This window comes from Pseudophryne corroboree, chromosome 1 (assembly GCF_028390025.1).
Source record: "Pseudophryne corroboree isolate aPseCor3 chromosome 1, aPseCor3.hap2, whole genome shotgun sequence".
In the NCBI taxonomy this organism is placed as follows: domain Eukaryota; kingdom Metazoa; phylum Chordata; class Amphibia; order Anura; family Myobatrachidae; genus Pseudophryne; species Pseudophryne corroboree.
In genome coordinates this window covers 395,163,421-395,185,544 of record NC_086444.1, presented here as the reverse complement: position 1 = coordinate 395,185,544, position 22,124 = coordinate 395,163,421, and the positions used below count along the sequence as shown (strand labels likewise).

At 42.0% G+C, this 22,124-nt stretch overlaps 1 protein-coding gene across 2 annotated transcripts in view; it reads left to right on the top strand.

The window, feature by feature from the left end:
- Positions 1-19,777, top strand: part of SEZ6L (seizure related 6 homolog like) — a 607,177-nt gene extending 587,400 nt beyond the window's left edge. For both annotated transcript variants that reach the window (XM_063913207.1, XM_063913206.1), the window contains exons 15-18: positions 737-769; positions 7,475-7,589; positions 15,988-16,090; positions 18,689-19,777. In XM_063913207.1, the coding sequence (XP_063769277.1) occupies positions 737-769; positions 7,475-7,589; positions 15,988-16,090; positions 18,689-18,718 (281 nt within the window). In that variant the 3' untranslated portion in view covers positions 18,719-19,777. The remainder of the gene's footprint in view (positions 1-736; positions 770-7,474; positions 7,590-15,987; positions 16,091-18,688) is intronic.
- The last annotated feature ends 2,347 nt before the right edge of the window (positions 19,778-22,124 follow it).

Sequence of the window (22,124 nt, the reverse complement as noted above, 5' to 3'; positions counted from 1 at the left end):
AAGAATACGGGGAGCTATTAAAGTGTTTTACCTTGTGGTAGACGGTATAAACTGTTGGTAATGAGAACATTTTCATATAGGATTAAAAGTAAATTGACATTCACACTGAAGAAAGGAAGTGTAAGGCCAATCAAGTGAAACATATTTTGAAAATAACATATATTGATAGGTTTTATGGCTGTGTGTTGACCATTCGGAATTGTCTAAATATTGGCTTCAGAATGTCAACATGGTTGTAATATCGAAATGCCGACATTCACAAGTTTGACATTAACATAATGCCACACTGCTAAAATTTTGCCATTTATAGTGCATTTATGTCCTAACCGTGACCTATTCTAAGCCTAACCGCAGCCTTATGCTAACATGGACTGTCACACTGTGCCTGTCAACATTCCCAATGCTGACATTATGACAGTGTTGACATTATGTCAATGTCAAAATTGTGAATGTTGACATTACGACTGAAAACATAGTATCCGTGTCTACATTCAGACTGTATCAATATTGTTATGTTGACATTCTGAATATGGACATTTATACTACATAGCTGTTGTATTGCATGCTAATGGCCATATCTTTCAATAATATATTTTCTTCATGTTTGCAAAAACAGTAATAACATGTTACGACATAGACCTCTGAGATAGCTTTTTCCAGCATCTGGCTATTGAGAATGAAGTTATATGGCTCTTCTCATTTTGATTTCAGAACTGATTTTCTATTTCTTCCATAGCTACCCAAGACAGATTTGAACATGCTTTACAAGGTAAGAACAAAGGACTTTCTCCTACCAACCTGCACCTATGTAAATATTATCAGTTTAATTAGATATGTAAAAATAGTGTGGTATTGATTTCTGAATAAAAAGGTTATTTAGTACTCTAGTCTTAGGTCTTTTTCTACTAATGTATTTTATCAGATACATATATATATATATATATATATATATATACAGTAGTATATATATCTGTACATACATATAGAAACAAGTGGCCAAGTGGCATCTTTATTAGACCATTATGAAGCCATGTATGCAGCCTTGATTCAGATAAACTGACCTTGCTCAGTGGTGTTATATACAGACAATGATGTGTAGATGTTATGTCATATAGAGCTTCATGTGTTATAATCTCTCAGCAGACAGTTTTGTAGCTAAATGGAAGACATCTTGAGCTCAGTAATGACAGCAGTTTATAATTGGTAAACTAACATACTCTATAATGCTAAAACTAGTGATGAGCGGGTTCCGCCCGAACTTCACCTTTTTTTTCACGGGTCCGAGCAACTCGGATCCTCCCGCCTTGCTCGGTTAACCCGAGCGCGCCCGAACGTCATCATCCCGCGGTCAGATTCTCGCGAGATTCGTATTCTATATAAGGAGCCGCGTGTTGCCGCCATTTTTCACTCGTGCATTGGAGATGATCATGAGAGGATATCTACGTTCTCTGCCTGAAAAACGCTCCATATCTGACTGCTCAGTGTGCTGCAAATATCTGTGCTCAGTGTGCTAATTGCTTTATTGTAGGGACTGGGGACCAGCAGTATTATATAGTAGGAGGACAGTGCATAGTTTTGTTGACCAGTGACCAGTGACCACCAGTATTATTCGTTCTCTGCCTGAAAAACGCTCCATATCTGTGCTGCATTGTAGTATATAGTAGGAGGACAGTGCAGAATTTTGCTGACCACCAGTATAACTATATATATAGCAGTACGGTACAGTAGTCCACTGCTCTACCTACCTCTGTGTCGTCAAGTATACTATCCATCCATACCTGTGGTGCATTTCAGTTTTGCACAGTTTGCTGACCACCAGTATATACTATATAGCAGTATGGTACAGAAGGCCACTGCTCTACCTACCTCTGTGTCGTCAAGTATACTATCCATCCATACCTGTGGTGCATTTCAGTTTTGCACAGTTAGCTAACCACCAGTATATACTATATAGCAGTACGGTACAGAAGGCCACTGCTCTACCTACCTCTGTGTCGTCAAGTATACTATCCATCCATACCTGTGGTGCATTTTAGTTTTGCACAGTTTGCTGACCACCAGTATATACTATATAGCAGTACGGTGCAGAAGGCCACTGCTCTACCTACCTCTGTGTCGTCAAGTATACTATCCATCCATACCTGTGGTGCATTTCAGTTTTGCACAGTTAGCTGACCACCAGTATATACTATATAGCAGTACGGTACAGAAGGCCACTGCTCTACCTACCTCTGTGTCGTCAAGTATACTATCCATCCATACCTGTGGTGCATTTCAGTTTTGCACAGTTTGCTGACCACCAGTATATACTATATAGCAGTACGGTACAGTAGGCCACTGCTCTACCTACCTCTGTGTCGTCAAGTATACTATCCATCCATACCTGTGGTGCATTTCAGTTGTGCGCAGTATATATAGTAGTAGGCCATTGCTATTGATATATTACTGGCATATAATTCCACACATTAAAAAATGGAGAACAAAAATGTGGAGGTTAAAATAGGGAAAGATCAAGATCCACTTCCACCTCGTGCTGAAGCTGCTGCCACTAGTCATGGCCGAGACGATGAAATGCCATCAACGTCGTCTGCCAAGGCCGATGCCCAATGTCATAGTAGAGAGCATGTAAAATCCAAAAAAATAAAGCTCAGTAAAATGACCCAAAAATCTAAATCAAAATCGTCTGAGGAGAAGCGTAAACTTGCCAATGTGCCATTTACGACACGGAGTGGCAAGGAACGGCTGAGGCCCTGGCCTATGTTCAAGGCTAGTGGTTCAGCTTCACCTGAGGATGGAAGCACTCATCCTCCTGCTAGAAAACTTAAAAGAGTTAAGATGGCAAAAGCACAGCAAAGAACTGTGCGTTCTTCTAAATCACAAATCCCCAAGGAGAGTCCAATTGTGTCGGTTGCGATGCCTGACCTTCCCAACACTGGACGGGAAGAGGTTGCGCCTTCCACCATTTGCACGCCCCCTGCAAGTGCTGAAAGGAGCACCCGCAGTCCAGTTCCTGATAGTCAAATTGAAGATGTCACTTTTGAAGTACACCAGGATGAGGATATGGGTGTTACTGGCGCTGGGGAGGAAATTGACAAGGAGGATTCTGATGGTGAGGCGGTTTGTTTAAGTCAGGCACCCGGGAAGACACCTGTTGTCCGTGGGACGAATATGGCCATTGACATGCCTGGTCAAAATACAAAAAAAATCAGCTCTTCGGTGTGGAATTATTTCAACAGAAATGCAGACAACTGGTGTCAATCCGTGTGTTGCCTTTATCAAGCTGTAATAAGTAGGGGTAAGGACGTTAACCACCTAGGAACATCCTCCCTTATACGTCACCTGGACCACATTCATCAGAAGTCAATGACAAGTTCAAAAACTTTGGATGACAGCGGAAGCAGTCCACTGACCACTAAATCGCTTCCTCTTGTAACCAAGCTCCTGCAAACCACACCACCAATTCCCTCAGTGTCAATTTCCTCCTTACACAGGAAAGCCAATAGTCCTGTAGGCCATGTCACTGTCAAGTCTGACGAGTCCTCTCCTGCCTGGGATTCCTCCGATGCATCCTTGAGTGTAACGCCTACTGCTGCTGGCGCTGCTGTTGTTGCTGCTGGGAGTCGATCGTCATCCCAGAGGGGAAGTTGGAAGACCACTTGTACTACTTCCAGTAAGCAATTGACTGTCCAACAGTCCTTTGCGAGGAAGATGAAATATCACAGCAGTCATCCTGCTGCAAAGCGGATAACTCAGGCCTTGGCAGCCTGGATGGTGAGAAACGTGTTTCCGGTATCCACCGTTAATTCACAGGGAACTAGAGACTTGATTGAGGTACTGTGTCCCCGGTACCAAATACCATCTAGGTTCCATTTCTCTAGGCAGGCGATACCGAAAATGTACACAGACGTCAGAAAAAGAGTCACCAGTGTCCTAAAAAATGCAGTTGTACCCAATGTCCACTTAACCATGGACATGTGGACAAGTGGAGAAGGGCAGACTCAGGACTATATGACTGTGACAGCCCACTGGGTAGATGTATTGCCTCCCGCAGCAAGAACAGCAGCGGCGGCACCAGTAGCAGCATCTCGCAAACGCCAACTCGTTCCTAGGCAGGCTACGCTTTGTGTCACCGCTTTCCATAAGAGGCACACAGCTGACAACCTCTTACGGAAACTGAGGAACATCATCGCAGAATGGCTTACCCCAATTGGACTCTCCTGGGGATTTGAGACATCGGACAACGCCACCAATATTGTGCGTGCATTACATCTGGGCAAATTCCAGCACGTCCCATGTTTTGCACATACATTGAATTTGGTGGTGCAGAATTATTTAAAAAACGACAGGGCCGTGCAAGAGATGCTGTCGGTGGCCCGAAGAATTGCGGGCCACTTTCGGCATTCAGCCACCGCGTGCCGAAGACTGGAGCATCAGCAAACAGTCCTGAACCTGCCCTGCCATCATCTGAAGCAAGAGGTGGTAACGAGGTGGAATTCAACCCTCTATATGCTTCAGAGGATGGAGGAGCAGCAAAAGGCCATTCAAGCCTATACATCTGCCTACGATATAGGCAAAGGAGGGGGAATGCACCTGACTCAAGCGCAGTGGAGAATGATTTCAACGTTGTGCAAGGTTCTGCAACCCTTTGAACTTGCCACACGTGAAGTCAGTTCAGACACTGCCAGCTTGAGTCAGGTCATTCCCCTCATCAGGCTTTTGCAGAAGAAGCTGGAGACATTGAAGGAGGAGCTAAAACAGAGCGATTCCGCTAGGCATGTGGGACTTGTGGATGGAGCCCTTAATTCGCTTAACCAGGATTCACGGGTGGTCAATCTGTTGAAATCAGAGCACTACATTTTGGCCACCGTGCTCGATCCTAGATTTAAAACCTACGTTGTATCTCTCTTTCCGACAGACACAAGTCTGCAGAGGTTCAAAGACCTGCTGGTGAGAAAATTGTCAAGTCAAGCGGAACGTGACCCGTCAACAGTTCCTCCTTCACATTCTCCCGCAACTGGGGGTGCGAGGAAAAGGATAAGAATTCCGAGCCCACCTGCTGGCGGTGATGCAGGGCAGTCTGGAGCGAGTGCTGACATCTGGTCCGGACTGAAGGACCTGCCAACGATTACTGACATGTCGTCTACTGTCACTGCATATGATTCTGTCACCATTGAAAGAATTATATGAGTGACCGCATCCAAGTAGGCACGTCAGACAGTCCGTACGTATACTGGCAGGAAAAAGAGGCAATTTGGAGGCCCTTGCACAAACTGGCTTTATTTTTCTTAAGTTGCCCCCCCTCCAGTGTCTACTCCGAAAGAGTGTTTAGTGCAGCCGCTCACCTTGTCAGCAATCGGCGTACGAGGTTACTTCCAGAAAATGTGGAGAAGATGATGTTCATCAAAATGAATTATAATCAATTCCTCCGTGGAGACATTCACCAGCAATTGCCTCCAGAAAGTACACAGGGACCTGAGATGGTGGATTCCAGTGGGGACGAATTAATAATCTGTGAGGAGGGGGATGTACACAGTGAAAGGGGTGAGGAATCGGACGATGAGGAGGAGGTGGACATCTTGCCTCTGTAGAGACAGTTTGTGCAAGGAGAGATTGATTGCTTCTTTTTTGGTGGGGACCCAAACCAACCAGTCATTTCAGTCACAGTCGTGTGGCAGACCCTGTCGCTGAAATTATGAGTTTGTTAAAGTGTACATGTCCTGTTTATACAACATAAGGGTGGGTGGGAGGGCCCAAGGACAATTCCATCTTGCACCTCTTTTTTCTTTCTTTTTTCTTTGCATCATGTGCTGTTTGGAGACTATTTTTTGAAGTGCCATCCTGCCTGACACTGCAGTGCCACTCCTAGATGGGCCAGGTGTGTGTGTCGGCCACTTGTGTCGCTTAGCTTAGCCATCCAGCGACCTTGGTGCACCTCTTTTTTTCTTTGCATCATGTGCTGTTTGGGGACTATTTTTAAAATCTGCCATCCTGTCTGACACTGCAGTGTCACTCCTAGATGGGCCAGGTGTTTGTGTCGGCCACTTGGGTTGCTTAGCTTAGTCACACAGCTACCTCATTGCGCCTCTTTTTTTCTTTGCATCATGTGCTGTTTGGGGACTATTTTTTTGAAGTGCCATCCTGTCTGACACTGCAGTGCCACTCCTAGATGGGCCAGGTGTTTGTGTCGGCCACTTGGGTCGCTTAGCTTAGTCGTCCAGCGACCTCGGTGCAAATTTTAGGACTAAAAATAATATTGTGAGGTGTGAGGTGTTCAGAATAGACTGAAAATTAGTGGAAATTATGGTTATTGGGGTTAATAATACTATGGGATAAAAATGACCCCCAAATTCTATGATTTAAGCTGTTTTTGAGGGTTTTTTGTAAAAAAAAACACCCGAATCCGACAAAAAATTTTCAGGGAGATTTTGCCAAAACGCGTCCGAATCCAAAACACGGCCTCGGAACCAAATCCAAAACCAAAACACAAAACCCGAAAAATTTCCGGTGCACATCACTAGCTAAAACCTAATTATTTGAACTGCTCTGATTGAATAATTTCATCAAATGAATAAATATACTGTAGCTTTCTATCTTAAAGATTGTTGTTGTATTTTTAAAATGACACCTGCTTGCCATTGTTTGATAAATGATTCTAGAATAACTATGGTTTAGGGCAATACATGTAATTATAAAAGACAGTGTTTTGATAGTCCTGAAGACAGTGTTTTGATAGTCCTGTCGCTGGTCACAGAGCTTGAGTGTCCAATAGATTTTTAAATTAGTACCTGACACCTACAAATAAAAGCACTGTGATTTTGGGGAGCACAGAAGTGCATGCAGTGTATATGCTGTTTTGTGGCTTCATTCAACTTTTGCAAATATGAACTCACTTTTATGGGCCATTGAGTGGCTTTGAGGCTCTTTCCACTTTACTTGTCCAGTGTGACCTTCATTTTGGCTTAAAGCAAGCTCTTAAGGAAGATTTTAATTAAGACAGGCATGTTCTATTTGCAGTTTCCCTTGTGATTACTGACTGATCAACAGGTGACCAAAGCATGCTCTCTCCATGGGACGACAATACATTTTACATTGTCACTTTGCATTTCTAGCTGGTCACATGGTATACATATTGAGGCTGCTTTCACCAATTGCTCCTGCCAGGTGTTTTACATCATGCAGACTATAAGCTCCTTTTATTGTAATATTAAATATACTGCTACAAATGTACCTGGGAAGTTTTAGCCAAGATATTATGATTCTAGGGGTCAAAGTATCAAAGGTGTTGGAACTCCAATTTTGGCATTTTTGCAGTTGAAATATCTAATTAACAAGTATATAGGTTACAAAAAAAAAACTTTAATATATGTACAGTATAGTTTCTTAGGCAGTATGACAATAATTATCAATATATAAACTTTTAGGCAAATGTATGTATATACTGGTGTAGAAAAGATCTGTTCTCTATTCTCTCTAGTGGCAGAAGCAGCTGCAGAAACCTCGTTAGAAGGCGGGAACATGGCATTAGCAATATTCATTCCAGTTGTGATTATTTCTGTTCTGCTTGGAGGAGCCTATATTTATATTACACGGTAAGACAGCAGCAATTGTGGAAAAAACAGTACATGAGCTTGATATTGTCCTGATATTGTGTTAGCTGAAAGAGCACCCTTAGATTCTCCTTATCTTCGATAATTTATCTTTTTCCTCCCGATGCATATATTCTTACATCTTATAGATTTCTCCATACAGAGATCTGATCCATACTCTCTCTTATGTTACTATTAAGGGTTTCTGGACCTGCAAATCCAGACCCTTTCACCTACCTCTATTACGGGTCTGTGGATCTGTAGATCCAGGCCCTCTCTCCTATCACTATTACGGTTCTCTGGAGCTGTAGATCCAGGCCCTCTCTCCAATCACTATTACGGTTCACTGGAGCTTTAGATCCAGACCCTCTCTCCTATCACTATTACGGTTCTGTGGAGCTGTAGCTACAGGTCCTCTCTCCTATCACTATTACGGTTCTCTGGAGTTGAGGGTCCAGGCCCTCTTTCCTATCACTATTATTGTCCTCTGGAGTTGTAGATCCAGGCCCTCTCTCCTAGCAATATTACAGTTCTCTAGAGCTGCAGGTCCAGGCCCTCTCTTCTATCACTATTATGGGTCTGTGGATTTGTAGATCCAGGTCCTCTCTCCTATCACTATTACGGTTCTCTGGAGCTGTAGATTCAGGCCCTCTCTCCTATCACTAGTATGGTTCTCTGGAGCTACAGGTCCAGGCCCTCTCTCCTATAACTATTATGGTTCTCTGGAGCTATAGATCCAGGCCCTCTCTCCTATCATCATAACGGTTCTCTGGAGCTGTAGATCCAGATGCTCTCTACTATCACTATTATGGTTCTCTGGAGCTGTAGATCCAGGCCCTCCCTCCTATCACTATTACGGTTCTGTGGCACTGTAGATCCAGTCTATTTCATATCATTATCACTAGTATGGGTTTCTGAAGATTTTAGTTCCTGGTCTTATCTCATGGACTCTGATCCACAAAAAAAGAAAATACTAACCAAACTATGAGTTGCCTGAAGAACATTTGAAATTTCTGATAATTATTCCTATACCTAATATATATATATATATTTAGACTTTTTATGATGTTGTGCATATTAAGGATTTGTTACTTTGGATATCCATTTAAATGCCCCCGTATTTCAAGATAGAGCAACTGCACAAGACTGTATTACTTCTAGGTATGTATGTATGTATGTATGTATGTATGTATGTATGTATGTATGTATATCTGTAAATAAGTTGAAGATCTCTCAATTTCTTATTATTTGTAAGTTCATATTTATTGAAGAGCCTCTTTAGAAATGCAACATTTGAGACAATACCTATAATTGATGAACATATATGGGGGGAATTTAATTGCCGGCGAAGGGCGTGTATTGCTATTGCCCCAGCATTTAAACACCAGCAACGACACCCTATCTTGTAGCTTTCACCTGGCCGACTGAATGCCCTATTCACACAAAAGTGCTTGCTGCCCTATGGTGCAGCAAACACTTTTGTGTGAGATCCTGCTACCGTATAATACGGCAGGTGCAATGCAGATTCAGCAAGGCAAAGGATTCACCAGCAATTGAATTTCCCCCGTAATGCTGCATGGACAGCACCAAGTGCAACATGCAATATGAAACTATTTTGAACAGCTGGCAACTATGCATATACTGTATGTTGCTTGGTAGCAGTTAATAGATTATGAGTTTTTTATGTTCTTAATCTCCAATTCTTTTCTACCCATAAATATATGCGTAGACCTGAGCTTAGTATACAAGGCCACACATGTCTGAAACAGCAAAATGTACATAATTACGTTGCGTAAGGAGATTATTCAATAAAAGATTTATGTAATAGACCCAAATAGGATACAGTATGGACTGAATTTGTGTTACAAAAGAATGACAATCTGTGCCCCAGGCCACCACCAGCTTCTAACATAGGCTTAAAAATTAAAATCTGCTGATATGCTGACATCTGCTGGACACTTCTTGCATGTCTTGTGTACAACACTTTTTTAAGTCATCTTTCAAAGTATAAATAAATAACAAGAGCAGTTAAAAGGGAATGCATGCATCTACTGTGCTTTTCATGTCTCCAGAGGCTTTGACGCACTATGATACTACAGTATGTCATTTATAGTATATATAGTTTAAAATAGTGGTTCACAGCACTTGTCCTCAAGTACCACCAGCAGGTCATGTTGTGTAGATTTCTTTAATCATGCACAGGTAAGTTATTTAGTAATTATCCTACCTGCTACCGCAGACAGAAATCCTCAAAACATGACCTGGTGGTAGTGGTGGGGATACTTGAGGGTTGAAGTTGAGCACCCCAGTTTAAAAATACAAATCCATTTACTATAACTTTACTAAATGATGTGTTGATCCAAAATTAATGAGAGGTGGGGGGAGGGCGGAAGGTGTCAACTTCCATTTTTATCAAAGGGTAAAAATCCTTCTTTTTCACATACATTGTAATCAAGTAAATTTTATGGATCAACACCCTCAGTTATGGAATTAAATAATTATATATACCATTATTGCATAAAAGGCATCCAGCATATTTTTTCCAAAAATGTAAACCCTCTACATGAGCAGATCATCCTTGTAAAAACAAAAATGTAAACCCTCTACATGAGCAGATCATCCTTGTAAAAACAAAAATGTAAACCCTCTACATTTTGATCATCCTTGTAAAAACAAACATATTAAAATGATACATTTCATTAATCTGTCTTCATCTTATGTGTACAGAATATTCCAATTGATGTTTGAATACAGTATATAATACTAGTTACCAGCCTGTCAAAATGACGGAACAACATAAAAGTAATGTCAGCAACGACAGCTGTGTGCGCCCGAACACAGCAACACTTGAATTGCTCCATCAGCTCAAAACACTTGAATCTCTCCCCCCCTCCCCCATAGATGCGAGGAGCAGCATTAGCCTTTTATTATATAGTATGAACTCAGTATATATATATATATATATATATATATATATATATATCCGCTGTACCCCTGGCACTCAAGGTGTCCATCGCAGGGACCGACTTGCTCGGGTGCCTTCCCCCGGGGTCAGAGACGGATTAAGGGGGGGGTCCCGGCCCCCCTTTCCAAAAGGGCCCCCTGCCACACCACAGATCGGATCTCTCTTCAATCCGATCTGCGGTGCTGCGCTCACGAGCCCCGGCTCCCCGCTGCCCTGTCCCTCCTCCTCCTTCAGTTCAGCGTGCGGCGCGCCAATGACTGAGCCGCAGGCTTGCTGAGCCGGACAGCAATTGGACAGCTGAGTCGTCGCTCAGCTGCGCTGACTACAGCTCTAAGAAGAGTGCTCTAACAGCTGTAGTCAGGGCAGCTGAGCGACGGCTCAGCTGTCCAATTGCTGTCCGGCTCAGCAAGCCTGCGGCTCAGTCATTGGCGCGCCACACGCTGAACTGAAGGAGGAGGGATTCTTAGCGATGTGGATATATATATATATATATATATATATATATATTTAGTCCATGGGGGCCCCCTGCTCTTTAGTGCCCCAGGCCTCCCGGGGCCTTAATCCGGCTCTGCCCGGGGTATCACCCTACTACAACATGCATGGTATGCAGAGTTGGTGTGTGGGGGAATCTCGATTGGGGGGGGGGGCGGAGTTAGTGCTTATTTAAACACTGCCTGTTCATAATTGCATTTATCCTGACGAAGAGGGGGTGGTCCCCGAAACGTTGAATGCACTAACACATGGTTACACTGCTTTACAGTCTCTGAGTGCCGCCTCGTTCTTCCATATGTATATATATATACACATATATCTTACTTAGAATTCAAAAATGAGAGAGAATTAATCTGATTGGTGGAGAATGTTGTGTCAGGTGGGGGCCGCAGTTATATAAAAAGAGGAGTGTTTGACAGTATGCTAATTTGCCAGGAGCGGTAGTGTCAAGGATGTTATATTACCAGTCTCAGACAGTCTTACATTATAAACATATCTTATACCAGTTGTTTACTAACCTTATTATTGATGTAGAACATTCTGTCTGCAACACTGTTATATTTAGCAGTTGCTCAATGCCAGGTACTGTATTCATGGTTGTTTGTTTTCCCTGATGTTATATGCTTTGTTTATGTTCAAGGTTGCTAGTCTTTCTCCATCTAAAAAGCATTATCACTTTTAAGTCCACAAGGCTAGAATACATAGTCACAAGCACATACTGTACAGTAATTTTGCTGAAAACTGTGTATAATTTTCAGACAAAATACTCAGTTGTCTGGATGCAGAACATGAAATGAAAAATGAATGCTTGCAGAGAAAATAGTTCTCTCTCTTTATGAATAATACATTTATTTGGGAGGTATTTTCCTTTTATTTGGGAGGTATTTAAAAGGTTGACAGTTACATTGTAGACAGTGTAATGTCGACCGCTCAATGCCGACGAAGCAGTAATGTGATTTATACTACAGTATTTTAACTGTGTTGGCATTATATTGTAACTTTAAACAGGATGGTAATTTATCATGTATGTCTAAGTTATAACGACGACACAGTAATTCATTCTGATCACATTTATTAATATGGTTATGTTATAACCATATATATTTATAACTGCAGACAGGGATGGATTATGGGCCACATTAGTTGCAGCTAAAGTAGGACTCATAGGGCCAGGACATTTTTTACAGATTTATTGGCGCAATCAGCATTCCAATTGTTGGTTATTTTTGCAACCACAGGAGCTTTTAACCAGATACTTTGGGGTATATGCAATTGCGGTCGAATTCCCGAAAATTTCGAAAATCTGGACTTTTTCGCCCCAAAAAAAAATTCGACAATGCAATACAGTGCTTTTCGTCAAAAAAACGGACTATTCAAATTCGACTTTTTGAAATTCGACATTTGACAAATTCGACATTTCTGCAATGGTACAAATGCGGCTTTTCGACAAAAGTATATTCAATTGAAGAATGTAAATTCGACAACAGTGCTTTTTGACAGTAAATTCGTCATTTTCAATCTGCCTCACTTTGCTGGCGGAATGTAATAAAAAAAATTAAAAACATGTTTTTTTTGTGGTTTTTTATTGCTAATAGCATATCTATTTATATTAGAAGGGATTAGGTACTTGGTTTGTCTATTTAGGTGGCACAAGTATTATTTATATATTTTTTAAAATATATATTTTTTTTTTATGGAATGGGTTAAAAACCCGAAAAAAAAATTGCGTGGGGTCCCCCCTCCTAAGCATAACCAGCCTCGGGCTCCTTGAGCCGGTCCTGGTTGCCAAAATACGGGGGGGAAATGACAGGGGATCCCCCGTATTTTAACAACCAGCACCGGGCTCTGCGTCTGGTCCTGGTGCAAAAAATACGGGGGACAAAAAGAGTAGGGGTCCCCCGTATTTTTTGTACCAGCACCGGGCTCCACTAGCTGGACAGATAATGCCACAGCCGGGGGACACTTTTATACCGCTTCCTGCGGCCGTGGCATTAAATACCCAACTAGTCATCCCTGGCCGGGGTACCCTGGAGGAGTGGGGACCCCTTAAATCAAGGGGTCCCCCCCAGCCACCCAAGGGCCAGGGGTGAAGCCCGAGGCTGTCCCCCCCATCCAAGGGCTGCGGATGGGGGGCTGATAGCCTTGAGTAAAATGAAAGAATATTGTTTTTGCAGAAGAACTACAAGTCCCAGCAAGCCTCCCCCGCAAGCTGGTACTTGGAGAACCACAAGTACCAGCATGCGGGGGGGAACGGGCCCGCTGGTACCTGTAGTTCTACTGCAAAAAAAATACCCAAAAAAAACAGTACACGCACACTTTGAAAGTACAACTTTATTACATACATGTCGACACACACACATACTTACCTATGTTGACACGACGTTCGGTCCACTTGTCCAAGGAGAATCCACAGGGTGTACCTGAAAATAAAATTATACTCACCTAAATCCAGTGTCCTGTGATATTTGTAATCCACGTACTTGGCAAAATAAAAAAACGCATTTACCCGATCCACACGGACTGAAAGGGGTCCCATGTTTACACATGGGACCCCTTTCCCCGAATGCTGACACCCCCTGTGACTCCTGTCACAGAGGGTCCCTTCAGGCAATCAGGGAGCGCCACGTCCTGGCACTCTCCTGATTAGCTGTATGCGCGTCGGAGCTGTCAGACGCGCATCGCACAGCCTCCTCCATTATCTTAAATGGTGGGAACTTTGCGGTCAGCGGTGGGGTTACCCGCGGTCAAAGAGCCCGAGGCTGGTTATGCTTAGGAGGGGGGACCCCACGCAATTTTTTTTCGTGTTTTTTACCATTTTTTGTACCATCTGAAAAGTCGATTCAAAATCCGTCAATTGGTCCGTTTTTCGACAGCGGGACTGTCGAATCCGTTTTTTATTGAATATGTCGAATTCCGACACCCGCCGGCCGGAATTCGACGGTCGAATTGTGTCTAATTTAAAATCGGGCGAAAAATTGCCGCAATTCGCCCGGAATTGCATATACCCCTTTGTCCCTATCTGTACTGGGCCGTGTCACTGAATGCCTTTCTGCCATTTCATCTTTGATGACATCTCGCCACCTCAAACTTCATATTTCAAAGACAGAGTTAACTATATTTCCACCGGCCAATAGTAGGTATCAACCTGATATCTCGATCACTGTTGAAAACTCGACAATCTACCCTACCCCACAAGCTTGCTGCCTAGGTGTCATCCTTGACTCTGATCTGTCCTTTGTTCCCCACATTCAATCTGTCTCAAGATCATGTTACTTGCATCTAAAAAACATATCCAAAATAGGACCATACCTTACACAAGACACTGCTAAAACTCTAACCATGCTCTCATTATCTCCCACGCATTGATTATTGCAATAGTCTCCTAACTGGTCTTCCAAAAATGAGACTCTCACCACTACAATCCATTCTGAATGCAGTTGCGAGGCTAATCTTCCTCGCTAGACATTCATCCTCCATTGGTTACCTGTATTCAGGGGCGTAGCAAGAACTTTTTGGGCCCCATAGCAACATTTTGAAGGGGCCCCCGTCCCAATGCTTCTAGAGAGACACTTCTCTGCAGCAGTTGTTCATTTTATGCCTTGTAATAGTGTCCTACAGTACTGTAGTTCATTTTCTGAACCATAGTAGAGACTTATTTAATGTTATGCCCCATAGTAGTGCCCTAGATTCTTTTATGAATCGTAGTAGTGAATAAGTTCACCCTATGTTACATTTCAGAGATACCAGTACGCATTATGCCGAATAGTACCCCCAATTCACATTATGATATATAGTGCTCCCCGTTCATATTGTGCCTCATTACAGGGCCCCAGTTCATATTATATAACATTAAAATGCTCTCCAGTTCATTGTATACCACACTACAATGAGCAGGCCCAGGGGTATACCTAAATATATTGCAGGCCCCAAGGAAAAAGTTTGAAAGGACCCCTACGTACCACCCAATGGCGAAAAATGTATATACAGTAACATATGTAACTGACAGGAAAGATGGGCCTCTCTCAACTCTGGGCCCCATAGCAGCTGCACTGCCTGCTACGCCCTTGCCTGTATTCTACCGTATTCAATATATAATACTTTTACTCACACACAAGGCCATAAACCAAACTACACCAACGTACATCACTTCGCTTATCTTAAAATATCTCCTAACACGACCTCAGCTCTTCACAAGACCAGCGTCTCTCATCCACACTCATTACTCGCTCGCACTCACGATTGCAGAACTTTCATCGGGCTGCACCCACTCTGTGGAATGCCCTACCACGCACAATAAGACTCTCCTCTAGTCTCCAAACCTTTAAGTGTTCCCTGAAAGCTCATCTCTTTAGGCAAGCATATCAAATTCCAGAACCGCCCACGTAACTTTCATAAACCTTCCTATCAAATTGCATCCACTCTGCTCCACTCTGAAGATGAAAAGGGGAATATGGGACTTGAAAGGAATTTTGATAATCAGAAATCAAGTTCAGGGGTATGCTATTATATATAATGCCACTCATGGGTGTGTGTAGTCAGGGCAGTAGAGAGCCTGGCTGGGCCCAGGTACTTTTCAGGGGGTGTGGCCTATTCACAGGAGGCGTGGCCATGCACCCTTAAAAAAGTAAAGAAAAAATGGTATCTTAAGCGCCTTCCTGGCCACACAGCAACTCAGCACACAGCATGGTGTGCTGGGCTGAGGAGAAGAGCTGCTGCCCCACTGGGCCCCTCCATCTGACTTGGGCCCGGGTAATTTGTACCCTCTCCCCCCTTTCTCTACATCACTGTGTGTAGTAGTTCCCATTGAATATACTTAAGCATGTATTAAGCTAATTTGTGAAGTACGTATAATAAAATGAAACAAGGCACATTACTTACATTAGTGGTGATTGTAGTTTTGTAAATATACTATTTAGTTATCAGTAACTTGTCTTCTGTTTTCAGATGCAGATACTATTCCAGTCTTCGCCTTCCCCTTATGTATTCTCATCCTTACAGCCAGATAACAGTAGAGACAGAGTTTGACAATCCAATTTATGAGACTGGGGTATGTGATTATGTATTTGCTAAGTGTATTATAATATGCTTTTGTGATGAATCAACCAGAATTCAGACCTGTAAAAATACTCACCAATGATGTCTAACTTTATATAAAGTTATAAATTGTATACTGCTCACAGGAGGCACAAATGCATTCACGATACAAAAAAATTATATATAATTGAAATATATTTTCCATTTCTTCATTGTTAAAAAAATGTGAAATAATAAATTGTAATAAGTAATAGTTTCTGTACAAAACGAATACAGAATGGAGGAATCGAGAATGTTGTTACTTATACTCATAGATGCTGATTAAGTTTGAAAGCAATTGTGCTCCAAATCGCAGAAACACGTTGTGTTCACTACACAGCCACAATTGTGATGCGAAGTGACAACTATCACAAGTTGTCTGTACCAGTAGCTGATGTGCCAGGTTTTTATTTGCAATACATCATATTTTTATTTAACGGTTTGTTTTGCTTGGGACATATAGTACATGTTTGCTATTAAGCACGCAGGGAATAAAGCAAAAAGAGCAAGTAATGGTGCACCTGGACAAACCATGCTGCACTGCAAGGGGTGCAAATACATTTATCATTTTTTGCATGCAGGATAAATACTGGCTGCTTCTGCATGTAGCCCACAAATGCTTTTTTTTACACTGGAATTTTGATTTGTGGACACTCCCCTCCCTGTTCTAATTCTCTCTGGGCATTTTACATCTGCCCTACCTGCAATGCAGCATTACTTACTATGTTTTGCTTTACTCCCATCTAGCGTTAGGCTTAATACATGCACGAGCAACTAAGAAAACACCTATTGTCATCAGCAGTGCATTCACAATTAGCCAATCAAAAGTTATTCAGTAGTGCTAGTAATTATCATCATTGTATATTATTTATTATCATCATTGTATATGTTATATTTTTAATTAAAACTGAAAGCACCCACAAATAGCTTGGCTTTCACATGTACTGTATTTCAATGTCCCCACGTTAGTTTCATCTGTTTGCAATTACGCAAGCATACTATTACTGTACTGGTTCTACATTGTACATTAAATTCTTCCTTACAAACCATCTTGCAATAAAATGACAGAAGACTTGTCTGGAGTCACGTGATCAGTTATTCTTGTGCGTCCCTAGCAGCCAGTAGAAGGTTATTACTTTGAAGATTTTAGGATCACTATAGGTATGTATATCCTCCATTGTGGAGGAAAATGCAGGGGCTCGTCCAATGCTGTGGATGAAGAAGAAGGAAACACGTAGTGGGGAACCGCGTATGCACGGAAGGTGCAAGGTCACAACTCTGGTTACAGCCGCTCTGGGTCTTAAAGGGGGACATGTACTAAGCAGTGATGAAAGTGGAGAAGGGAGCCAGTGGAGAAGTTGCCAATGGAAACCAATCAGCTGCTCTGTATACTTTTATAGTATGCAAATTATAAATGTTACATCAATGCTGATTGGTTGCCATGGGCAACTTCTCCACTGGCTCTCTTCTCCAATTTTATCACTGCTTAGTACATGTCCCCCTAGTGTCCTCCAGCTGTAGCAGGCAAGCAGAGGCATTTCAGAGAGTGCACCTCTAACACAGCAGTGGGAGACAGCCAAGGGGTTGTGTGGGGACCCTGGGCAACTACTCCATCTGAACCCTTATAATCCTGCTCTGATGTGCAGGATATTGGTGGCTTGGGTTTGATTTGCCAGCGGTCAGGATGCCGGCAGGCAGAATACCAACCGCGTCATCCCGATGTTTGGAATCCTGACAGGGAAAGGTAAGTATACTTCCCCCTCTGGCCCCCTATCCCACCCTCACCGCAGTCTAAACCTAACACCCCCCACCCTCCCTGCAGCCTAACTCTAACCATCCCCAGTTGTGCCTAAACCTAAATCCCCGCCTTCTCCGCAGCCTAACCCTAACTCTACCCCCTCCCCCCCACCCCCATTCCCGCAGCCTAACCCTAGCACTTTCTGGGGGATGCCTAACACTAAACCCCAGCCCCCTCCTCACAGCCTAAACTTAATCCCCCGGGGCACAGCATAAAACTAACCCTCCCCTCGAAGCCTAAACCTAACCTCCAATGTATATATTTTTCTAACATACAAGTGCTAGATGCATAATCAAAGCTAGTGTTGTAAAGGAGTACGATAAGAGGGCCTTATTCAAGTTTGCTAGCAAACCAAAAAAGCACACTAATGGGCAAAAACATGTAGCACTGCAGGTGGGGCAGATGTAACATGTGCAGAGAGAGTTAGATTTGGGTGAGTTATATTGTTTCTATGCAGGGTAAATACTGGCTGTTTTATTTTTGCACTGCTATTTAGATTTCAGTTTGAAAACACCCCACCCAAATCTAACTCTCTCTGCGCATGTTACATCTGCTTCACCCCCTGCGGTGCAACATGGTTTTGCCCATTAGTGTGCTTTTTTTGCTTTGCTAACAAACTTGAATAACCCCAGAGACAGTACGCAATAGCTTGGGACAACGCAATAGCTTGGGACAATTGATAAATGCTATAATTATACTGCTAAATATATTATTAGATTTAAATATTGTTAAAATGGTCTTTACAGCACTGTATGTTTTGCTCTTTTATTTCAGGAGACAAGAGAATATGAAGTTTCAATATAAAAGCAGAGGTTTCAATATGAAAGCAGGCGTCAGACACCTTCATCCAAGATGTCAGTTCTGAAATACAGAATTTCTCAGTACTTAATCCAGAGACTATGTGGAGTTGAAATGAACCTTTTAGTCTATTACTTGTATTTCCTTTTGACTTTTTCTTGAAGATTTCTGTCTCTGTATTTATAACATTTAACTAGATGTGGTTTGAGAAAAACAATAGATTATGTTGCAGGGTACAGTAAGAATTTATGTCAGAGCAATGACAGCTATTGCTTCCAGGATTATATTAACAAAGGACAGCGACATTTCAGTTGTAATAAAGTGATAGCCCTCGGTCTCCTGCAGTTGGTTTCAAATCTAAGCTATCTGAGCCTTTATTAGTTTGTGCTGTAAAACAAAAATAAGTAGTAAGTACTGGCAAAAGATATTAGCAATGTCTATGGCGCCTGTATTTCCTGCCAATTTTTATGCACTTTATTGTATAGCACATAAAAGCGAGAGTTTAAATGGACAGTTTTGGAGCTGCAAATTGCGTACATTCATTTTTCCTGAGGGTATTTGTCAAAACAGTGTCTGTGACCTGGCTAATGCAGAACAAATGGAGCAAGATAAGAGCAAATTCCTTTGTAAATCAAAATGTAACTTGGCCAGTTGTAGAACATAAATTTTGAAAGTTGCTAAGATATATAAACTGAAATTGCTCCTAGTTGTACATTGTTTCTTGTGCATTGCTTGGAAATGCGTTTTCCATATTAATGAGAAAAGAAAAACAGTTTAGAACAGCTTACGTAAAGAAAGGTAATGCACTTTCAGCTTTGTAATTTGGGTAAAGTTTTCTGTTTTCTAGACACATTTTCAGCATTTCTGTGTACAATCTTTATTGAAATATTTGCAAATTTATGATATTTTTGAAGACGTAATGTGGTCCAAACATACTTTTTTGGTTAATTTTTTTCTATCAGTCTTTTCTAGTTTCTTTGCTAACAGTTTTGTGTGCAAATGAGATAGATTAGGCACCAGGTATTCAAGTTTAAAGACAGGGTGATCTAGGGGGTTCACTACGGCTGGCCGGCGGTCGGGCTCCCGGCGACCAGCATCCCGGCGCCGGGAGCCCGACCGCCGGCTTACCGACAGCTTGGCGAGCGCAAATGAGCCCCTTGCGGGCTCGCTGCGCTCGCCACGCTACGGGCACGGTGGCGCGCTACGCGCGCCACACTATTTTATTCTCCCTCTATGGGGGTCGTGGACCCCCACGAGGGAAAATAATTGTCGGTATTCCGGCTGTCGGGCTCCTGGCGCCGGTATACTGAGCGCCGGGAGCCCGACCGCCGGCAAACAGAAGACCACCCGATCTAGGCAGTGAAAGGTCATAATGGTGTAGTTTGCTGAATGCTCTAAACCAGTGGTTTCCAAACTTTTTTGAATCACGGCGCCCTAGAGTATCAGAATTTTTTTTTACGGCACCCCTAGGCCAAAAATTTCTTATTGAGAAATTTAGAAAGAAATATTAAATTAAGTAAATTGTGTTTATATGTCATCCTTTGGCTCAATTGTGTGGTGAGGGACAAGATTTGCTACTGTTTGTCCCCATATTTTATGACTGACAGCTACTAGCACTGGTATTGCCTATTACATTGACCATAAATAATTTGAATTGGTCCTGGACCACCAATCCAAGGCACCCCTGCAAGTATCCCGAGGCACCCCAGGGAGCCACGGCACACAGTTTGGGAACCACTGCTCTAAACAACAAAAAAGAAAGATAACACTCACTGACTGTGTTTCATTGATTATAATAGGGGCAGTAATTGTGTGTCCATGCAGTAAGGCTAGGATCCTACTGAACCAAATTCAATTGTGCAAGTACGACCTTCAAAAAAGATAAAATGGTCCTTAGTTGACTAGATTTCTATATATATCAGTGACCTTTGGGAAAAGTTCTGGCTGCTCATTAAAGTTTTTGCAGTTACTTGGAATATTGGGCTTGCTGTGCAAATTAATAAGAGATCCAAAGTGGATACTAAAGGATTATGAGTATTTCAGTGGGTGATCAGGCACATCAAAGCATGTGGCATTGGGGTCATGATTTGAAACTTGCCAGGGGCAAATCAGATAATTTATGTATCTACAGTGTTGTATTTTATTTTATCAAGGTCATTGTTTATTGCAAAGGTGGCGAGATCAGAAGCAGAACAGAAACTGTGTAACACAATTTAATAATAAAATATACACTGGATAAAGTGATCCGGTATATGGTGGTATGTCATACCTCCACTACTCCTGCTGCATCGATTGTAATACTACCTTTCACTAACAAGTTTCAAATATCCATTTTAATCACTGTTCCAATTAACAAGAACAGGTGATCCAAGACCATATAGAAAAAGCCTGATTCGGATTTGGAAGCAAGGCAGAAAAAGTACTTAACTTTGTATCTGGAACAAACCATTTTGCAATGAAAGTGAGGAAACACATTTACATTGTGCAGGATAAATACTGGCTGCTTTTGCACAAATGTTAGACAGCTTTATTTTTACACTTCAATTTAGATTTCATTTTGGACACATCCCTCCCAAATCTAACTCTCTCTGCACGTGTTACATCTGCCCCACATGCAGAGCAACATGGTTTTGCCCAGTTGCTTACTTTATTGCTTTGCTTCCAAAGCCGAATCAGGACCAATATTCCAAATATGCTCTCAGTACATAAATATAAATTCCAGCTCAGTAAGTGACTCAAACAAGTTTACTCTGTAGGCTCTTCTAATTTATGCTAATTTCACCTAATTGGCTCTAATATTGGGGCAGATGTATTTACCTGGAGAAGGCATAAGGAAGTGATAAACCAGTGATAAGTGCAAGGTGACAAACACACCAGCCAGTCAGCTCCTAACTGTCAATTTGCATATTGAAGCTCATTGGCTGGTGCGTTATTACCTTGCACTTATCACTGGTTTATCACTTCCTTATGCCTTCTCCAGGTTAATACATCTACCCCAATATGCCATGATTGTGTAGCATTACGTATTCAGCCCCTCAGCCTTTTACAATTAGAGTCATTGATGGAAATATATACTGTATGTGAAGAATGTTTTTTTAGAGGTGACCTAGAGGTGGACTAATTTGAGACACGTCTATCATTGTGTTTGTAAACAAGACATTTACAACCTGCATTTAATTTTAGTCGTTGCGCTATTAATTTGTTAGGATCTACCATATCAGATCAGAAAAAAATCTGCTCATCAATTTTTTACAATCTATACAGAGAAGAGTAGAATACAATTAGCTGTCAGAAACTAACGAGTTATGACGTGATTACAGGAAGGGAACTTCACACATTTCCGCTCACAAATCCATGAGTAAAATTATTAAATTCTTTTAAAATAGGTTTTTAAATAGTTTCTTTGTGTTTT